General features: G+C 45.5%; 1 protein-coding gene across 1 annotated transcript in view; it reads right to left on the reverse strand.

Moving 5' to 3' along the window:
* Positions 1 to 21,061, reverse strand: part of POLN (DNA polymerase nu) — a 129,145-nt gene extending 108,084 nt beyond the window's left edge. The window contains 5 exon segments of the mRNA XM_083151402.1: positions 4,168 to 4,280; positions 6,519 to 6,691; positions 15,901 to 16,344; positions 19,018 to 19,082; positions 19,879 to 21,061. Coding sequence (XP_083007528.1) covers positions 4,168 to 4,280; positions 6,519 to 6,691; positions 15,901 to 16,344; positions 19,018 to 19,082; positions 19,879 to 19,978 — 895 coding nt within the window. The 5' untranslated portion in view covers positions 19,979 to 21,061.
* Between the last annotated feature and the right edge of the window lie 532 nt (positions 21,062 to 21,593).

The raw sequence follows: 21,593 nt of genomic DNA on the forward strand, positions 1-21,593 counted from the left end.
TAAAAAAAAAAAAAAAAGTAAAATGTCCCCACATGGCATAAATAAGTGCATGCAGCCTCAATGGTTTTCATATACAAATTGGAGCAGAGACGTTTAGTTGCTTAGAGATACATATAGGCCTGGTATGTTGGGGTTATTTCGAATAGACATAGCTAATGGTTCTATGGAAAGGACAAATATTAAGGGCGAGAGGGGGCAACCCTGCCTTGTGCCATTGGAAATTAAAAATGGGGAGGAAAGAAATCCATTGCTAAACACGCGGGCCGACGGGGTGCTGTAGAGCGACATGATTGACATCAAAATCCGGTCTTTGAAGCCGAAGCGTAATAAGACCTCTCTCATATATTGCCAGTTCAGTCGGTCAAATGCTTTTTCAGCGTCGAGAGATAGAAGGAGGAGACCTTGCTCCTTAGATAGAGAGTCAATTAAGTTGAACACTCTCCTGGTATTGTCCGGGGCCTGTCGCCCCGGGGCGAACCCCGTCTGGTCCGGGTGCACCAGCAAGGGCAGGAACTGATTGATTCGGGATGCCATTAATTTGGCGAAAATTTTGATATCACTATTTAATAAGGCTATCGGGCGGTAGTTTTGGCACGCGGCAGGATTTTTACCAGGTTTCGGGATGGTCACTATTCTGGCTTCTAGTAGTTCCGGGGGGGCGTGACCAGAAGAGGAAAGTTCATTGAACAGGTCTTTCAAGTAGGGAGATAGGAGTTCGCTAAAGGAGATATAAAAGTCTGTTATGAACCCGTCGGGCCCCGGGGCTTTGTTGCGGGGGAGTGATCTGATGACCGCCAAAATTTCTGACTGTGACCAGGGGGCGTTTAGGGAGTCTAGCTGCTCTTGGGTAAGGGAGGGAAAGTGTAAACTGTCTAAGAAATCCCGAATGGTAGCATTAGTGGGCTGGACTATGGAGGAGTCTAGGGAGAGGTTATAAAGTTTAGAATAGTAGTCAGCGAATTGATTTGCGATATCTTTAGGGTTGCAAATTTTTTCTTTATTGGGAGATATTATATGTTTGATTCTGTTTCTAGCTTGTTGGGCCCGCAATTTTCGGGCCAACATTCTGCCTGATCTGTTACTAGTGAGGTAGAATCTTTGTCTCAGCCTATTTAGAGCTGATTGGGTGCGAGCTAAGAGCAATTTTTGTAGTTGGCTACGTACTGAGGCCAGCAGTGGTGGGGTTTTTTAAGGGAGCACTCCCCATAAAAAACTCACCCAGTGGGGAGCTCTCCCAAATAAATAAAAACCACCACTGATGGGGTTAATCTAGCTATGGGACCATGGCCAGTATACAAAAGTTTTTGGGGAAAGGGTTCTGGGTACTCAGACTTTAAAAAAAAAAAAAAAGTAAAATGTCCCCACATGGCATAAATAAGTGCATGCAGCCTCAATGGTTTTCATATACAAATTGGAGCAGAGACGTTTAGTTGCTTAGAGATACATATATTATATTTTTGTATGCATTTTTCAATAATGGACTTAAACATAGAAACATACAATTTGACCATAGATAAGATAGACCACTTGTCCCATCTAGTCTGCCCCTTTTTTAACCATATTGTTACCTAAAACCCTATTTAAACATTATTTATTTGTAAGTATATCCTTACTATTATTCCATGATTGCTCTACTGTTTCAGCTTCTACCACCTCTGATGGGAGGCTTTTCCACTTGTCCACTACTCTTTCTGAAAAGCAATATTTCTTCAAGTTTCCCCAGAACCTCCCTCTCTCCAGTTTTAGTGCATGTCTTCTGGTAATAATATTTCTCTTGCTGGGGGAAAGGGGTTTTGGGCTTGCACTGACAATTAAATCACTACCATGATATTACCAACTTATCTTCCTATTTAGGTCCAAATACTAAACATGTAATTGTTGGTGGTGCTCCCCAGAGTTATGGATGACCATAAGTTTAAGGAGAAAAAAGATAACTCTTTTTTTTGGGGGCACTAACTTTTATTTAATTATTTTTAATATTGTTTTGATTATTATCCCAATGTGTATAGGGGATAGTCCAAAAAACAGTACAGCTGAAATTCCTGGAGTAAGTGGGATATATGGAGAAAATATTATTATGACAGCAAGAGAGAAAAAAAGGATTCTCTAAAAGTGAAAATTAATATCTGTATGTGGATCTCAAAGAAGAGCTCAATTTAAATTAAGTACAGTGGCTTATGACTATCTGAACACCCCTAGTATATCTGGTTCTTTCAGATCTAACTTTAACAGATCAATACCCACTTAAAAGTGGTGGATGTTTCAGCTTGTTTTCGTCAATTTGTCCATATGTGGTGCTCCACAGAACACCCTGGACAGTTGATCTGTCTAGCTGAGTTTTTTTTTTTTTTAATTGCTTAGTGATTGTGCAATAATCCTTTATGCTAAATGGGGTATTACCCCTTTAGGCAAAATATATGTGAAAAATAACAAGTGATATTTAGTGAATGGCGATAATATTCTAGTTTGGTGGTGTCAGCCACTTATAGAGGGCCCTAGTTTGGATAATTACCCATGTGTTCAATTGCATTTAAGATTGTGCGTCTTTTTATCTGAGCTTGAATGAGTAGGAGAATTAGTATGCACCCCTATGGTCCTAACTGCTCTCTGTTTGCCCGTGTGCCTATGAGGCAGTGAACGGGCTAAACCGTGTGCAGATTAAGGGGCCACTTAATGGGGGCAGCAGAAGAAAGTAAACTGGGATCTGCTTTTGGGGCTTAGCTCCCGGATCACCCCTGTTGAAATAACAGCGCAGGGGGTCACTCTCTGGCTGGCCGCAATGAGAGTCCCTTAGCGAGAGTAGTAGAATAGAGATGGTAGGACTTGAAAGTGTAGTACTTCACAGTTCAGTGTAATTGGTCAAAGAGTGGATATATATACACTTATGTATGTTTCCTAGATTATGTCTATAATCAGCACCCCACAATAACGGTTATTATGCCCCTCAGGGTATCACTATTTTGGCACAAAATAATAGGGATATAACATTTGACACTGACTGAGAAAAGGGACAGTGTAGTACTTCACAATTCAGTGTTATTGGTCAAAAAAGTGAGTATATATACACATGTGTATGTGTCCCAAATTATGCCTATGTTCAACACCACATAATAATGTCCATTATGCCCCTCAGGGTATCGCTATTTTGGCACAAATACTGGGGATATAACATTTGACACTGGCTGAAAAAAGACAGTATAACACTTCTATCTACTCCCGTAAACTATGCTCAGATTTTAGACAACATATGTCTCTATTGAGATTCCTACTGATCCTCACAATATACGCTCAGATATGCAAATATATGGTATTCACACTGATACATTGTTAGGAAGGTATAAGTAGTTTTAGGTTTAGCCTGAATCCCTATATCAAATATGTAGGGTAAGCTACAACACCATCGTTTTGACACAATGTCCCAACCAAATTATTACTTATCCTTACTGTGTGGTCTACACGTTCAAAAATGCAAACACATGATACTCACACTAATACATTATTAATTAGGTATAAGTGATCTTGGTTTAGCCTGAACCCTATATCAGATATGCAGGGTAAGCTACAATACATTTTTGTGGACACAATGTCCCAACCAAATCGTTACTTATCCTTCTTGTGTGATGTCATATGTGCATCAATAGCACCAGGGTCCTCTCAAGGGCCGTCCCTCCACCTTGCTGGACGCGCGTTTCGCCGTGTAATAGACAGGCTTGTTCACCAGTGTCAGTGTATTTAAACATTATTTATTTGTAAGTATATCCTTACTATTATTCCATGATTGCTCTACTGTTTCAGCTTCTACCACCTCTGATGGGAGGCTTTTCCACTTGTCCACTACTCTTTCTGAAAAGCAATATTTCTTCAAGTTTCCCCAGAACCTCCCTCTCTCCAGTTTTAGTGCATGTCTTCTGGTAATAATATTTCTCTTACCTTTTTTTTGTTAGCGACACAATATAGAAAGTTGTATGGCAGTAATTTATGGTTCCAACCATCTAGTAAGTATCCTTTCAGTAGTACCTTTTAATATTGTCTAAGGTCACATGATTGCTCAATGCATATTAAATACTGTACATTCACTCTATGTTAAACAGCTCCACATGTGACAGAGGTACTATAAATTCATATTGTGGATTAAAGCAAACCATAACTCATCCAATCTAATCATACCTTTTTTCCAGTTCAAGATCTTCCCATAAATGCGAACAATTGTTCGAAGAAGATCTTTAGCATTGAAGCAAATCACTGTAGTCTGTCTTTGCAATATTAGATGAAGTACATTTCTGTTAAATAAAATTAATTTATACACATTTTGTGTCAAACATATCAAAGGGTAAATAGAAACATAGAAATTGACTGCAGATAAGAACCAAAACATAGAATTTGACTGCAGATAAGAACCATTCGGCCCATCTAGTCTACCACTGTTTTTTTTAAACCTAATGTTACCCTTAAACCCTATTTGATCCTTATTTTTTTTGTAAGGATGTCCTTACCCAGGCATGTTTAAATTGCTCTACTGTCTTGGCCTTTCTGTGAGGTATTTTTTCCTCAGATTTCCCCTGAACTTCCCTCACTCCAGTTTTAGTGCCTGTCCTCAGAACTGGACACTGTACTCCAGGGCTGCCATCAGAAATTGTGGGGCCCGGGACTGACAAAATCCCGAGACACACCCCCTCTTCTCCCCCGCCCGCGTGTATTAAAATGATACCTGCGGCATGGCAGCGGCTTCTCAGGCTCATCCTTCTCCGGCATGCTGGGCGCCTGCACTGTAAGCCGTGCAATGACGTCACACCATGCGCGGTGTACAGTGTGGAGGATCCGGCCATGCCTGGGGACTGTCTATGTGCGGTGGGCTGCGGAGGACCTGCGGGCTGCCGCTGTGTTGGGGGGGGGGGCGGCTGCAGTCAATGGGGGTGCTGGCGGGCTGCTGCCCAGGCCCTACCCTCTGTCAGAGCAGCCAGGTCTGGGACAGTTGTACCCATAGCACCCCCCTGTCGGCAGCCCTGCAGTACTCCAGATGAAGAAGTACCAGTGACCTATACAGTGGAATTATTACTTCTTTCTTTCTACTGCTAATTCCTCTGCCTATGCAACCAAGCATCTGTCTTGCCTTCTTCATTGCTTTGTTACATTCCCTACCTGCCTTTATCTCACCTGAAATAGTGACACCTAGATCACCCTCCTCAGTAGTTTCCAATATAGAGCAATTAATACTATATTTAGTCTTTGGATTTTTGAGACTAAAGAGCAGGATTTTACATTTGTTGCATTAAACTGTAATATCCATGCTCTTGACAATTCCTCTAATCTACCTAGATCATTTACCATTTGTTACACCCCTCCTGGTATGTCTACCATGTTGCATCCCATTGTGTCATCTGCAAAATGGCATACTTTCCCTACAATACCACTCCTCTCACCTGTATTTTAGGATTAGATGATAATTATATTTAGTCATGTTTTGTACCGTCCCCTTACTTCCTGAGTCTACTTCCCTTTGTCCACCAGTCGTGATGTTTGTTTTCTGATCTACTGTTTTGTTCCATGTTTCAAGCCAACACTCAGCTACGTTATGTTTTAATCTACTACAACTTGCTAAGCTGGTTCATCATCATCTAATCGTTTGATACACTTCGCTATCCCACAATTATTATGTTACCTGGTACATCTTGACCGTATGACCTTTTTCTACTACTTATTGTATTCTCTTTTGTACAAATCAGGGTAAGGGGCCACAGTTAAATTGCAGGGATATTCAGCAGGGCATGCTGGGATGTGTAGTTCAACCACAGCTGGAGTGTCAAGGTTAGCCATCACTGACCTAGACATTGTCAATCTACAGTAGCGCCTCTCAACCAGCCGAGGAAATCGCCAGATTCCCTGAGCTGGAGAACGCTGGCGGAGAGCGTCTCACACGCACGTGTGTCCCCTTCACTCGGCGGCGGATGACGGAAACCCTGCCCGTCTCCGCTTCAGGGAGATGGGCAGGGTTAGTGGTGGGTGCGGGCAGCAGCGGGGGAGCGGCGGAGGGCTCTCTCACAGCTCTGCCCCTTTCTGGCGGCTGGCGATTCTATCACCAGGAGCAGCACCACACCCAATATTTGAAGTGACATAGACTGCAGCATTCAGGCAAATAAAAAGTGTGTTGTTAGAAAAACATCAGCTTTGGGGCAGGACTGAGAACAAATAAAAGTGAGTAGTAGAGAAATTAAGAAGAAAAGGATTAGGCTGCTATGGTGTCATTGAGAAAGGTAAGGAATACCGTTGCTAGATATGACATAGAGTCCAGTCTCTCAGCAGCCAGCATTTGGTAACATATACCCGGGCATCCAACTAGTGTCTTTTTATCATGGTCCCATTTCTCCCTACAGGTCTAGCGATGCTGGGATGAGTGATCACTATTAGCCTATTAGTCATACTTTGGTATAGTGATCTGGACTCTAGGAGTGGGGCAATAATTAACAAAAAACGATAGTCTCATTTGGCTTCAGTTATGAAAACATAAAATGTAGGTTTACCTTAAAAAGTTATATTGTGCTTGGTCTTTTCTCAGCAGAGCAATATCTGTTATATCCATGAAAATATACATATCTACTTCATGATAATTGTCAGGCTTACTTGGATTAACAGATTGAAGTTCACCCTGCCTTTTAATTAATATAAGAATTCCACTTAATGACGAATTTAAATCCTGCCAGGAAATATTTTGAATTATTAAAAAATCAAGTTAATAGTTGATTTCAGCAACTGAGCAGATGATATAAATGCACGGATTCATTATATAATCTTTCATTTATCAATGACAGGTGATATATGATATCATGATTACAGTTGGTCTATTTATGTAAAGATTATAGCTTTATGCATATACTTTATGCATAATCATGCCAGATGTAGCAAGCTCCAAAATGTGATAAAGTGAAGAGTGATAAAACAACCAGCCATTCAGCACCTATCTGTCATTTTTCAAATCCACCCTGTAACATGGCAGTTGGGAGCTGATTGGCTGGCTGTTTATCCCTCAATTTTATCACTTTTTGAAGCTTGATACATCTGGCCCTCTGGCTAATATTTTCTACATGTTTAGCTACATATTTCACCAGCTATTGCTATATACTTGTATTTATGTACATATTTTTACATTATTCAAATTTTCAGGCATTGGGAAGCATGAACCGTACCTGGAAATACTGTATATGTATATCATATGAAGTATTAATGAAACTCTTAGGGGGAAATTTAGTAAGATGGGAATTCTACTTCACATGTGATATTGCTATGAGCAACCAATCAGATACTATTATCTTCTAGAAGGTTCTAAATAAATAAGTAGAGTCTGATTGGTAGCCCATAGCAACATCCCATGTGAAATCGAATTCCCATCTTAGTAAATTTCCCCCTTAATCTCATATAAACTCTTGATAAAGTCATGCATGCAAAGGTTTCTATGTTCACTAGGCTTCAAAAAATGTAGGCCCTTATTCTGATTGAGTTGGGCGGCTGCGTGTCTGCGGACGACCGGCTGACGTTTTGTGTTTGGGCATGTGCAAGGGTGTTTCTGCGCATGTGCGAATGCCTCACATGTCCGAACCCATAGTGAATTCCGTGCAGAAAACGATCGTACGGAACCATCCGAGCAGGGGGTAGAGAGGGACGTGAAGGGCTGTTTGGGCTCACTACCATATGCGTACGCGCCGCATTTCACAAAAACGGTGGGCGGGCATATGGAAATCCCGGCGGTCGGAATCCCGGCGTTCAAAATACAGACCGCCGAAATCCTGACACTTTCTACCTCCGTGGGTGTCCACGACATCCATAGAGGGAGAATAAATTAGCACGCCGAGCGTAGCAAAGCACCGGGCCCGCTGCGTGTCGAGCGCAACAAGCCGGCAAGGGGTGGCGAACCACGCCCCCCCTTGTTGGTATTTAGGCGGTCGGGATTTTGAACGCCGAGATTCCAACCGCCGGGATTTCTTATGTATTCCCACGGTCCATGTGCTTGGCGTCTTACCGCATTCGGACGGTGTGAGCGATCCATACGATAGGCAGGGTTAAGAACACTCGGTGCCCATCTGAAATACGCATCCGTCCGATTCAACCAGAATAAGGCCCTTAATGTGTACTGTGAAGTTATCAGACTCACTGTAAGACTGTAATTATTATATTTTATTAGGTGTAGTGATTAATGTACTTTTTAGCCCGTCTGTACCCTCTTATTCTCTGTAGATGTTTCTATCCACCCATATCTGTGTTTACTTCCATAACCATAGTATTAGACTGTAGATCAGATGCTGTTGCCCAAATATGATCAGACAGGAAATGTCCACAGGGGGTGATCCAATTCCCCTGCTATTTACAGGAAGGTTATGTTCACAGGGGCCTTTGTGCCTTTCTGGACTCTAGGAGACTCTTTGGAACCGGACCCAGCAGGGGGGCAGCAGCAGATGGACAGCTGTAGATTACCTGGGGGGATATACCTGACTCCTTGTATTGACACTCCTTTGCATATCTCTGGTCCCTAGCAGACTCACTGGAACCAGACCCAGCAGGGGGCGCAGCAGCAGATTGACAGCTGCAGCTTGAAGGGGGGGATATACCTGACTCTTGAATCCACAAATCCGGACCCAGTGCAAGTCCACTGATAGTTCAGGCACCGTGGGAATTTAGAAGGTTTTAAAATGACTTGTACACATGCCAGCTCCTCATGTTAGTCACAATCCTGGCCGAGGGGTCAAACTCTGCCAAGGGATCTTGTGGAACACGTCGTTTGCCTGGGGTGGGCATCCTACTACGCTATTGTGTGGAACATCTGCTATCACGACTGTGTGGAGAGTGATAGTTTTGTGATTTGGAACCGTGATGCTAAAAAGTACTTGAACTGCTACCTGGATGTTTCTATGCTACATTTTGCCTCTTGTTCCTGTCTTTATCTACTTGTGTGTGCTGTGATAAAAAATAAACCGTATTTTGGTTTGATCTGCTCGGTGTCTGAGTGATTGAGGAACCGGTAACCTCACATTTGGCAGCAGCGACAGTGGGATCATTCAGACACCAACCATCGAGCACAGAAAGCAAAGAGAACAGAGGATCAGACCATATGTAAGGAAACGGAAAATGCAGTAAGGTGAAGTTCAGCAAGTGAGCAGGTGTCAGTCCTGTGAAAGGGAAAATGTTTCCAAGGAAAGAAAATCGATGCCTCAAGACCCCTGGAGCAGAGAAGCTCAGGGATGGAGGTTCTTCAGTGTATCGGCAGGCTGGGAAACCGGATCTGTTATTTATTGTCAGAAAAATGCAGTATATCTGGGAGTACTGGGAAGAAGCTCAGCAGATGATCAGCGGGTGGAGAGTATCCAGCATACAGGACAAGTTGTGTTACCTAGGGAATGCATTCCTGCACTGTAAAGGTGAGGCCACCTCATGGAATCTGCTGAGGGAGCCAGAGTTTGTAGAATTTACAGAGGAAGTGATTGCTACAGTGACCCAAATGCGACAAAGAGGACAATATTCTGAGGCTGAAGGACAAGTCCAGAATAAATTGATGCCCCAGATAGAGCCAGAGAAAAGGTCCAGAATGGGGCTACTACAATCTGGGCAGACAACCGAGGGGTCTGCCACAGAATTATTTGTTACCACAAGAGAAGGGTCGTTGTCAGGGGGGCCTGTAACTGCCCTTGAAGAAATGAATATGGAGGAGTTGATCTCAGAATGTCAGCTGCGAGGTATACCCGTCCAATCCTGCACGCGCAGGGAAATCGTACAGCAGATCCTTCAAGATCAGGGGGATCCTACAAAAGCATTTACCGATTATCGGGCGTGGATCCTCAATTTCGGTGCACAGTTGAGTGTGTGGGAACAATTGGAGTGTCTGGAGGAGTGCTTTATTGTGGCAGAGGAAGATGCGATTGATCACGGGCTCCTGGACACCCCAACATTGCGAGACCAGTGTCGCAGGGTGGCTGATGAAAGGCACCATCTGCAACAGCTTCTCCCACAGCCTAGGGAAGAAGCTGCTTAGTGTTCTATACAGGGGGAGGTTATCCCCAAAGTGAAGGAAGTGGGGCCCGTTAGCCAGGCACCCCAGGAGGAGCTGCACTACAGCTTCCATTTTGCTGAGGTGGAAGATGGAGAATTATTAACCTGCTGCCAGGGGATCTATGAGGACTGCGTCCAAGAGGAGATCACCGTGGTTAGAGGAGTATTCGCCAACATCCAGGCTACAAGAATACCAGTCATAGATGACGTCTTGTTTCAGGCTGCCTAGCATATTCAGCTGGGGAAGGTGGTTATCCAGGAGGAGGAGGTGTGCGCAGAAGTAGCTGCAGGTGAGCGACTGGCTTTTGAGGGGACAGTGCTGACACGGCCTGTCCTGCAACCACCCACTGAATTGTTCCTGATGGAGGGTCCCTCCTCAGCCCTGGGCATTGAGACCAAATGCGGTACTGAAATTTGCCATGCCCCTAGTTTGGGTTTGAGGGAGGAAGGATGTGACAGAGTGGCGGAAGTGCCAGGGCCAGAGCCCCAATATTGGCCTGCCATTTGGCAGATGTTCCTTGTGCAAGAGGGGGAGGTGGAAAGTGCTCCCTGCCCCATTGTGCCAGAGGCAAAAGTATTAGTACACCCTATAGGTGTGACCGGTGTAAAAGTTTACAATGTTGCAGAGGGGGGGGGGGGAGGGGGGGGGATCACGGCACCCAGCATCTGAAGAAGAGGAATTGCTAAATCCCTTGTTAGTTCAAATGTATAACTTCGATTGTGATATTGCCCTTGCTGGTTCTGCAAACCAGCCGCCATTTACAAGATGGGTTTGGTATGATGTCACTCTGTGGGACTCCGGTGGTACATCCAAACCTCAGATTCTCTGCTCTGAATCCCACTACAGGTTGTTTTCGGTTCCTGAACAACTCGGTACAGGGACTAAAATAGTAGGGGAAGGAATGTGAAGTTATCAGACTCACTGTAAAGGTGCCCACACACTAGAACGAATAATCGTCCGATTTTATTGTTTTTGATCGTTTGGACGATTAATCGTTCGATTTTTGTGTGAACATCGTTAAGTATTTTTAATACTTACCATCCGATGCGCGTCCCCGTGTGTCTTCTGCGGCGTCGGTTCATCTTCCCTGCTGCAGGGAAGATATGCAAATATTCGGACCAATTTCTGGTCATGTGTTGGGGGCGTGGCTTTGACGCGGCATGTAAAGCCGGAAGCTGTGTTCCCCCGGCAGCTGACAGCCGGACATGTGCCAGAGCCGGCGGGGACACAGCAGGAGAAGCGACAGGAGAAGCTTCAGAAGCGAGTAAGGAGAAGCGGGCTTCAGTAAGTATGCCAGGGATACAATGCCAGTCACTTCTGGGTGTCTTTATTTCCCAAAGGAGGGGTGGGTGAGCTGCTGCTGCTTCTGGCGGGGATGAGTGCACTTTGTGAGTAGGGTAACCACACTCCGAGCAGGGCTAATGCCGTATACATGCAGCCTGAGCCGGGATGGCACTGCCCCATTCTCACACTCATCAGAGTGCATGATGGCAGTACTAGGAGTAGGGTCTTAGAGGTACTGCTGATTTGGGAGGGGGTTATGCATAGTTACCTGTGTAACTTTTATCTGACAGCACTTACAGGGTTAACATCTAGGGTTAAATGTCTTATATTACAGTATAGATGTGCAGACTGGGAAGGAGCACTGGGACACTGTAGTTCCCAGTACTGTACTGGTAGCACAGAGATACTGTCCTTCCTTCCATGTGTCATAAAATTATTAGGGGATATATATATATATATATATATATATATACTAGGTGATTCATCGCGCCCTACGGGCGCTCTTCACACCGTCGTAAGGGGCTGCGCCCCCTTAATTTGTGAACGTTTGTATATGAGAAATATGGTTAGAATTGTATGAAAGATGCCCTGTATTGCAACTTAGGTGTCCGCGAATCGCGGGAGGGGGGGTCGCGGAGGGTGCCGCGAATTGCAGGAGAAGGGGTCGCGGGGGGTGCCGCGAATTGCAGGAGGGGGGGTTGTGGGGGGGTGGATGCTGCGAATCGCGGGAGGGGGGTCGCGGGGTGGGTTGCCGCAAATCGCGGGAGGGGGGTTACGGGGGCGGGGGTTGCGGCGAATCATGGTAGGGGGGGTCGCGGGGGGTGTGCCGTGAATCACGGGAGGGGGGGTCACGGGGTGGGGTGCCGAGAATCGCGGGGGGGGTGTGTGTGCCGTGAATCGCGGGAGTGGGGGTTGTGGGGGGGGGGGGGGGGGTGACGCAAATCGCGGGAGGGCGGGGTTCACAGGGGTTCCGGTGGGGGGTTGCCGCGAATTTCGGGAGGTGGGGGGTCACGGGGGGTGCCGCGAATCGCGGGAGGGGGGTTTGCGGGGGGTGTGACGCGAATCGCCACAAGAAAAAATCAACACAGAAAGGTCAACACATGTAAATGTTGACATAAGTGTGCCCCTTCATTGGTGTCCATGTCGACACATGACAATGAATATGAAAAAATTTAAAATAAATCGGTACTTGTGTATTATAACGGCGCCCACGAAATCGTCCGAAAATCGGCAGCAAATCACATGGAAAAATCGGATGCGATTTTGCGGCCGATTTTGGGCCGATTTTCGACCGATTTTTCACTTTTTCCGGCCAATTTGCATGCTGTTCCATTATTGCACACCTTGCACACCCCCGATTTCCATCGTAGTGCATCGCATGCAATATAGTGGCATGCGATGCATGTGAAGTGATTCGATTTGTAATTGTACAATCACCCTGATGGGTGCTTACAATGTTAAATGCACCGCCATTGTTAACGCCACCCCCACTATCAACGGCAACCCGAAGCGTGGCGAGCGTAGCGAGCCCGCGAGGGGCGGCGGTACGCGTCCTCCGACCTTTTCATACCCCCACTATCCACGTCGGCGTGGAGTTGATTTTAGATAGTGTGGCGAGCGCAGTGAGCCACCGAGCCCGAAGCGCGGCGAGGGGACGCGGAATACATGTATTCCGCGTCCCCTCGCGGGGCTCGCTGCGCTCGCCACGCTTCCCAAAAATCACATCGCATACCATCGCATAGTACTTGGGGGTGTGCAAGGATGGAATAACATGTAAATCATCAGGAAATGGCCGAAAATCGGCAAAAAATCGGCCGAAAATCGGACGCAAATCGGATGCGATTTGGATTAAATCGGGCGCCGTTATAATACACAAGTACCAATAAATCTTCAAAAACTCATGTCAACCTTTTTCATTGTCGACCATAGCCATGTCAGTGTTTTGCATGTGCCATTTAATCCTGGGGCTGCTGTGAATTGCGGGGGGGGAGGGGGTGCCGCGAATCGTGGGAGGGGGGTCGCAGGGGGGGTGCCGCCAATCGTGCAAGGGGGGGTCACGGGGGGGTTCTTTTTGCCGCGAATCGCGGGAGGGAGGTCGCGGGGGGGGGGGTGTTTTTTCCGCGAATCGGGGGGGGGTCACGGGGGAGGGTTTGCCGCGATTCGCGGGAGGGGGGGGGTCGCGGGGTGGTGGTTATGCCGCGAATTGCGGGAGGGGTCGTGGGGGGGTTCTTTTTACAGCGAATCGCGGGAGGGGGGGTCGCGGGGGTGTTTTTGCTGCGAATCGCGGTAGGGGGGGTCGCGGGGAGCGGGTGGTTTTGCCGCGAATCGCTGGAGGGGGGGCGCGCGGGGGGGGGGAGGTTTTGCCGCAAATCGCGGGAGGGGGGCGCTCACCTGGTGGCTGTGGAGTAGCAGTGCTGGGCAACATGGGAAGGCAGTGGGTGTCTGGCACTGTCTGTGGGCTCACTGGGCTGGTTCTCTGTCACATACCTCCCAACATGACCCTCTCCAGGAGGGACACAATGCTCTGTTTCTAGACTTCCCCTTAATGTATGATTGCCATCACCTGTTTTAAACAGGTTAATTTCTCAGAAAGGTGTTCAGCACAGATGAAGGCAATCACACATTAAGAGGAAAGTCCAGGAACAGAGCGTTATAGACACAGACACCCACTTTGAGTGACAGATGTAGCCAAATATATAAAAGATATATATATATATATATATATATATATATATATATATAGATAGATATAGCATGGATAGTGTAATGGTTAGCATTACTGCCTCACAGCGCTGAGGTCGTGGGTTCGATCCCCACCATGTCTCTAACTAAGCACAGTAGCTAAGTGGAAAGTTCAGCAAGTATACACCAAGTCCACTTGTGACAGAGCAGAATGTGCACTGAGCTGTCAATACCGTTTACATAGCCAAGCCCATTACCTTCTACATAGCCCAGCCCATTATTATAATTTTTCTGAAATCTTAAGATAAATCTTTTGTCAAAATGTACTCCTTTGAACAAAATCTTTTGTGTTGGGCAGATGGGGAGTTCAAGGGAAATCTTAAGATAAATCTTAAGATCACAGATCTTTCTAGTGTGTGGGCACCTTAAGACTGTAATTATTATATTTTATAAGGTGTAGTGATTAATGTACTTTTTAGTCCGTCTGTACCCTCTTATTCTCTGTAGATGTTTCTATCCCCCCATATCTGTGTGTATTTCCAGAACCATAGTATTAGACTGTAGATCAGATGCTGTTGCCCAAATATGATCAGACTGGAAATGTCCACAGGGGGTGATCCAATTCCCCTGCTATTTACAGGAAGGTTATGTCCACAGGGGGTGATCAGCACACAACGTAATCAGCTGGTGTTTCTCCTTTGTGCCTTTCTGGACTCTAGTAGACTCTTTGGCACCAGACCCAGCAGGGGGGCAGCAGCAGATGGACAGCTGTAGATTACCTGGGGGGATATACCTGACTCCTTGTATTGACACTCCTTTGCATATCTCTGGTCCCTAGCAGACTCACTGGAACCGGACCCAGCAGGGGGGGCAGCAGCAGATGGACAGCTGCAGCTTGAAGGGGGGGGATATACCTGACTCTTGAATCCACCAATCCGGACCCAGTGCAAGTCCACTGATAGTTCAGGCACCGTGGAAATTTAGAAGGTTTTAAAATGACTTGTACACATGCCAGCTCCTCATGTTAGTCGCAATCCTGGCCGAGGGGTCAAACTCTGCCAAGGGATCTTGTGGAACACGTCGTTTGCCTAGGGTGGGCATCCTACTACGCTATTGTGTGGAACATCTGCTATCAGTGTGGAGAGTGATAGTTTTGTGATTTGGAACCGTGATGCTAAAAAGGACTTGAACTGCTACCAGGATGTTTCTATGCTACATTTTGCCTCTTGTTTCTGTCTTTATCTACTTGTGTGTGCTGTGATAAAAAATAAACCGTATTTTGGTTTGATCTGCTCGGTGTCTGAGTGATTGAGGAACCGGTAACCTCACATGTACAAATAATGCTACACACATAAAAGAAAATTACAATATCATATATTTCGGTCAATGGGGGTATTCAGTGCTGTCCGATATAGTATTTGCACGGGACCCTGCATTGTTGGAAACGGCAGCTAATTTTTCGAATTAGGGGCCATTTCTGACCAAAAAGATGCGGATTCACCGATCCAAGTCTTTTCTGACTTTCAGTATGTTTCCGATAGTCGGCAGATCGAAAATTATATTGATTTGGTTGAAAAAAATTCGACCTATTCTTGGCAACAGAGACCAATATTTTCAAGGATCGGAAATATTGTCCGGGATTGAATACCCCCCAATTGTTCAAAAGGAGCAAGTTATTATTATTAGATTTTATTTGCAGTGCCTTACATATGGCGCCCATCTCTCCATAGTATCTTGCTGGATCGTAACTGGAAACATAAGCAACCTTTTTAAATGTTAACATTTCAGTTATTGCTTTCTGGTCTACCAGTATATCTGCTCTAGTTTTAATAACGCAAGGCCTTAATTATCTGAGGTCATTTACATTTTTTCTAATTATATTAAACATAAAGAATACTGACCTTGGATGGGGACAGCTGGGAAGAACCATTCTGAAACACCATTGTAAGTAAAATGGCTTTAGTTTGATTGCTATCATCAAGTAGCATACACTGCTGCTCCACACTCATGGACCATATATCACACAACCGTATCGCATCACTTTGAACAACATTGTGCTGCTTCCCTAACACTTTCCTTGTGCTCTTATTTTCTTGAACACATGACTTCGGCTTTGGAGACTCAAAACATTTTAATGGAAGTGTAGCAGATGAAGGTCTTTCTACATTTTCATAGCTAATGTCACCTGGGAATGAAAGTCTAGTGCTCAGTTTCTGAATTGGTTCATCCTGTGTAACGGAAGGGGCAGCCAACAGTTGGCTTTGATCTTCATTAATTACACTGCCAGTAAAAACACTTGCAGTCATTGGCGATGTGGCAATTCCATGCTTCTCTGGCAATGCAGACTGTAAGAGAAATATTAAGACTAATAACTTAAGATATCTACTCTACATACTGTTCCCTCAACCCAAAAATGGATTTTTGTCCTACCTGGAAAATCCTTTTTTCTGAATCCATCGTGGTCACTGGAACAGTGGGTGTGGGAGGAGAAAAAGGAAACAGAAAGTGTCCAACCCTCAAAAACCAGCGAAAAGGTGTGAAAGGGTGGGCGTCCAGTGACCACCATGGATTCAGAAAAAAAAAAGGGGTACTTCTTTACTTTCACGCTTGCCACAAACTAAGTAAAATAAACGAAGTTAACGCCATGCCAACATGGATAGTTCATACCTCCACTATCCATGTTGGCACGGAGTTGATTTTAATTAGCGTGGCGAGCGTAGCGAGCCACCGAGCCCGCAGCGTGGGCGAGCGAAGCGAGCCCCGCAAGGGGACTCTGACGCGCGGCGCCATGCTGGCGCCGTGAAAGTAAAGAAGTACCAAAAAAGGAAAGAATTTTCCAGGTAGGAAAAAAATATTTTTTTTTCTATCATACCGATGGGGGTCACTGGAACAGTGGGAAGTGCCAAAGCTATCCCCTCACCAAAGGGAACGCTCCTGAGCTGCAGAAAGGACACTATGCCCAAAAGCAGAATATGCAGGGCAGGTTTGTCCTGCCCCAGCAAAACCCATCACAGTTCCTAGGAGCCCCCCCCCCCCCCCCCTCACCTTCGCTCTGGCGTTTGTATGCCGGAAGCTGAGCTCCCCAGCCACCAGTCACAGCAGTGACCACAGGCAGCAGGCTCGGGGATGTTCGCGGCGGCTCGGGAGGACTTGGATGCCTGAACTCCTGAGTGCTCCCGAGCCGCCCCAAGTCTGCCGCCTTCATCACTGCTGTAAAGTGAATGGCCGCTGGGGAAGCGGCACGGGTCAGTGATTGCCGAAGCGGAGGTGATGGGGGGGGGGACGACACATCACTGTTGTGCACCTATTGCATATTAGTGGTATGCCCAGAAATTTTCCAGGACAGCCCGCTGCGGCAGCGCAGCTGAGCCTGGAAAATTTCCAGGAATACCACCCAAGGGGTTAATGTATTGAGGGGGGGGGGGGGGGACACCTGTCCCTCCTTATAAGGCTGGTTCTGATTTGGACACAGGAGGGCAAGGAAGGCAGCATCTGTGGCTTTAGCTTAATACAACTTAGTGTACACATCTCCTCGCATGCTAGTGAGTGGATTTGGGCAGCAAAGGAGGGGGCAATCGGCTTGTGGGCGAATATATATGCAGCTTAACAAACAGGTCTGAATAAGGCCCTAAGTTTTACATAAAGGGGGTGATTCAGTTCTCTAGGATGTACATGATATGCTCTTGTAGAACTGCACATAGTTTCCATTGCAAGTTTTCCATCACACCCCCATACAGGTACGCTTGAGAACTTGCTATGTTGGAGATTACTGTAACTGGCTAATACTGTATGTGGGCACACAAGCATTGTTGTGAGACAAGGCATCACAACACCATATAAATTCCCCCTAAACTCATAGAGTAGTGCCCGTAGTGGGCAAATCATCTCACAATGTGGTAGAATACTTGTTAGAAGGTCTGGGCAAAGCATCATTCAACTATGGAAATGCCTGTTTTATTTAGTAAAAAATGTATTTAAAAACATAACATGTTTAGCAAATGTAGAGCTGAAGTGAAACATACAGATGGAGCCATTTCTTCTGGCCGTCTCTGGATATCCAAGGCCTATTGTTCTCAGATGCAACACAATACATAGAACAATAGAGTAGGGGATTAGCAGAGTAATCATATTACTCATTTAATCCTATTAAAGGGCTAGATGAGGATGGCTCCATCTGTAGCTCCGAATAATAATTTTGGGGCACAAACTTCAGAAATCGACCACCAAGGTTATTATTTGGAGGTCCTACAATTCCCTTCTGAGTATATGATGGGCCGGCACAGCAAACCATGGCTTGGATTGCACTACACATTCATCAATACCTATGCCTATTCATGAGAACAGAGCTGGAGCCTACTCAGGTTGTGCAGGCACCTCAGGATTACATAGCTTCCCCTCTATGGCAGAGTTCAAGCACTAGTAATAATGGATACACACCACACAATTATACATCTTGATGCACCTTTGTGCCTGAGTCGGGCACACTGCTGATCGGATATTAGAGTCCCCGCCTTTTCAATGCCGCCGGAAATGGCCGCAGATTGTCAAATTCATGGAAATTTTATGACAATCCTTGGACTTTCCAACACTTGGAACATTGAATTCCGACTGTGAGGTTTCTGATGAGAGAAATTAATACCCCGCAGCCTCAGAAATGTCTTTTAAATGTATTTGGAGTTTTGGTGGCGGTGGCAGGGAGATGGTTTGTGGACGCATGGTGATGGCTGTTATTATAGGCTTTATATTGGCGTGTCGCGGGCAAGTCTATGAAGTAGTTGCAGACTCAGATGCATAATCGTTCTCATTGGGGGCCATACTATGGCTTAGAATCTGCACAGCTGTATGCCAGGGAAGGGCGACTTAGACCCTATACCTAGTTTTGTATGCAGGAATAGATTTATAGGTGGGATAGTGGTATAGATAGAGCAATATATATTTTAGTACAATGTTTACTACAATAGTTTTTGTATTTTGTAAAGTATTTTGTATATTCAGAATATTTATTTCTTGAGACTTGCCTTATCATTCCTCACACAATCTCCTAAAGAGAAATTATAGTTGCTAGGTATTTCTGAAATGTTTTCTGAAAGAAAGAATTTATCAAAACATAGCATTAAGTAACAAATTTTAATATAAAAAAAAAAAAAATCCAGTCAAATAACATTATTTTCTCAGTACCAAAATGTCAGCAGCACATTGTAAGTTTGCTAGAAGATATACAATTCTCCATAGGAATAAAACTATTTTTACAGTACGATGGAGTAATGTTCTATATTTTATTCTAATTACATGCCCGGTCAGAGCCGGTAGATCACTGCTTCTCCTCATGGCCATTAGACTGCATCACATATCATTCATATTGTCCCAACAACAGTTGTAAAGCAGCCCATACACGCTGCTATGAGGGCGTGCTTTCCGTGCTGTACTAGCACGGATCACATTGCATTGCATGTGCATCCGTTGTGCATGCAATGCGATGCAATTTGATGAAACCTAAGTACAAAAAGTATGTGCTTGGGGCAGCCCAGCAGATTACCTTCGTGCTGGGCTTGCCCACAGCGCAGCCTTCCGGGTCCCGGCAGCAGCGATCGGCGCTTGGAGATGATGTCATCTCCAAGCGGCGGCTCAGAAACCTCCTGCGCCGGGTGGAGATGGGAGCGCTGGTGTAAAAGGGACCAAAGACGGGTCGCACCTGGCTTGAAGCTGGGTCCAAAAATCCGGGTGCGACCCGGCGTTTTGGTATAAAAGGGGTATAATACATATAAAACGTGAACCAAGCAAACAGTGAAGGTGTCCACAAATTCCACACATACAGTATGTAAGGAATTACTTTTACAACATAGGATATAAGACAACCTATATTCAGAGTAACATACTACCTGTATGACTGGCCTGTAGAGCTGTCAGTATCTTTCCAGCAACAAGCGAAAGAGGCTCTTTCCTACAGTAAATTCCCAAATCCTGGCTATATTTTTCCATGATTCACCTTTAAAATAAACGGATTACTATAAAAATCCCCACTTTAAATAGAGGGCCTGATTCTAATCGCTGTTGTGCAAATTTGCAAAGGCCTGCTAGCTGCAAATCCATTCGCAACTCACTCACCAGCCTGTGCAAATGTGCGTAACTCTGACCCTTTCACACGTCTGCGACAGAGAATGGCGGACCAAGGTAAGCATGCTATCCCCAGCCCCCTTCCCACACACACATTCAGGATGCCAACAGCGAGGATTTTGGTGCCGTATTGAGACCAGAATAAAACTGCCCATACACGGTCCGTTTAACGGATCCGTTTGGGACTTAAATAGTACACATCACATCGCATGCATTGTGCATGCAGTGTGCATGCAATGCGATGCAATGAACAGCTAGTACAAAAAGTATGTGCAGCACATACTTTTTGTACCGTACTATGTGATGCGCGGGAGCGCGCATCGCATAGTACAGAACGGTGCCGGCAAAAACAGAGCGTCTATGGGCTCCTTCAGAGTTCTAGAACCAATCTTCTGACAAATGTCAGTATTCAGATTAGGGATGGACATCGGAGCACAATGGTTTGAAACCATCGTTTTTTTTTATTACGTTAGTGCTTTTACCATTCGATGGTGGCATTCTGATGTTTGCCAACATTGGGGCAGATGTATTAAGCCTGGAGAAAAGATAAAGTGAAATGTGTTTAAAAATGACAGTTGGGAGTTGATTGGCTGGTGCTTTATCTCCTTTTACTTAATCTCCAGTCTATCTCTTTTTCCAGGCTTAATACATCTGCCTCATTGAATGGTAAACATTCAATGGTGTTTCAATGGCTGTTATGATTCCAGGCCAATTCACTGCCGGCCACACTACACAGGATTTTTGTATGTGCCAGCCATTATATGACGGTGGGCTTGCGATGTCCACCCCTAATTCCGACTGCCTGTATGCTACACACACCCACCAGGAAGAAGACTCGGGTAAATGTGAGCTGTGAAGTAAACACAAGGCATCTGGGCCAGCATTGCAGCCACAGACAAGTCAGTAACCTCAAAGTTTAAAGGTGCCCATACACTAGTAAGATTTATTTGCAGATCTGGCTGGTTGGAACAAAAACATGGTTTTTGAGTGACAGTTTGTCAGTTTCCCAGCATTTCCAAGCAAATGGTCAACTGACATTTGCTCTCATCCATAACCATGTTTTTGTTCCAACCAGACAGATCTGCAGATAAATCTGCGCGTGTATGGCCACCTTCAGATTCACGACCAATGCAAAGAACTAGAGATGGGTCGTTCCTGAACGAAGCGTATCTTTTAAACGGATCCCTTTAAAGAACGAGTGAGCCGCCGGTCTTTGCAATATGAAAATAATCCACCCTCCCGCCCGGTGGATACGAATGAAATTAAGTAAAATTAACCCTTTTTCAATGTGAGCCGGAGAGTCGTGCTAACGATCCGGATCTTTTCACTGGCTGCTCCGCTGGATCCCGGCTCGGCTAAGTGATCCGTTTTGCCCATCTCTACAAAGAACCGCAGCCACCACCAGGCTGGCACACAATTATTGCTGGCTGTGAAATAATCTAGGACAGTCTCAAATATTGTTTTCAACAAGTGACCCCCT

This window comes from Crinia signifera, chromosome 1 (assembly GCF_055691185.1).
Source record: "Crinia signifera chromosome 1, ASM5569118v1, whole genome shotgun sequence".
In the NCBI taxonomy this organism is placed as follows: domain Eukaryota; kingdom Metazoa; phylum Chordata; class Amphibia; order Anura; family Myobatrachidae; genus Crinia; species Crinia signifera.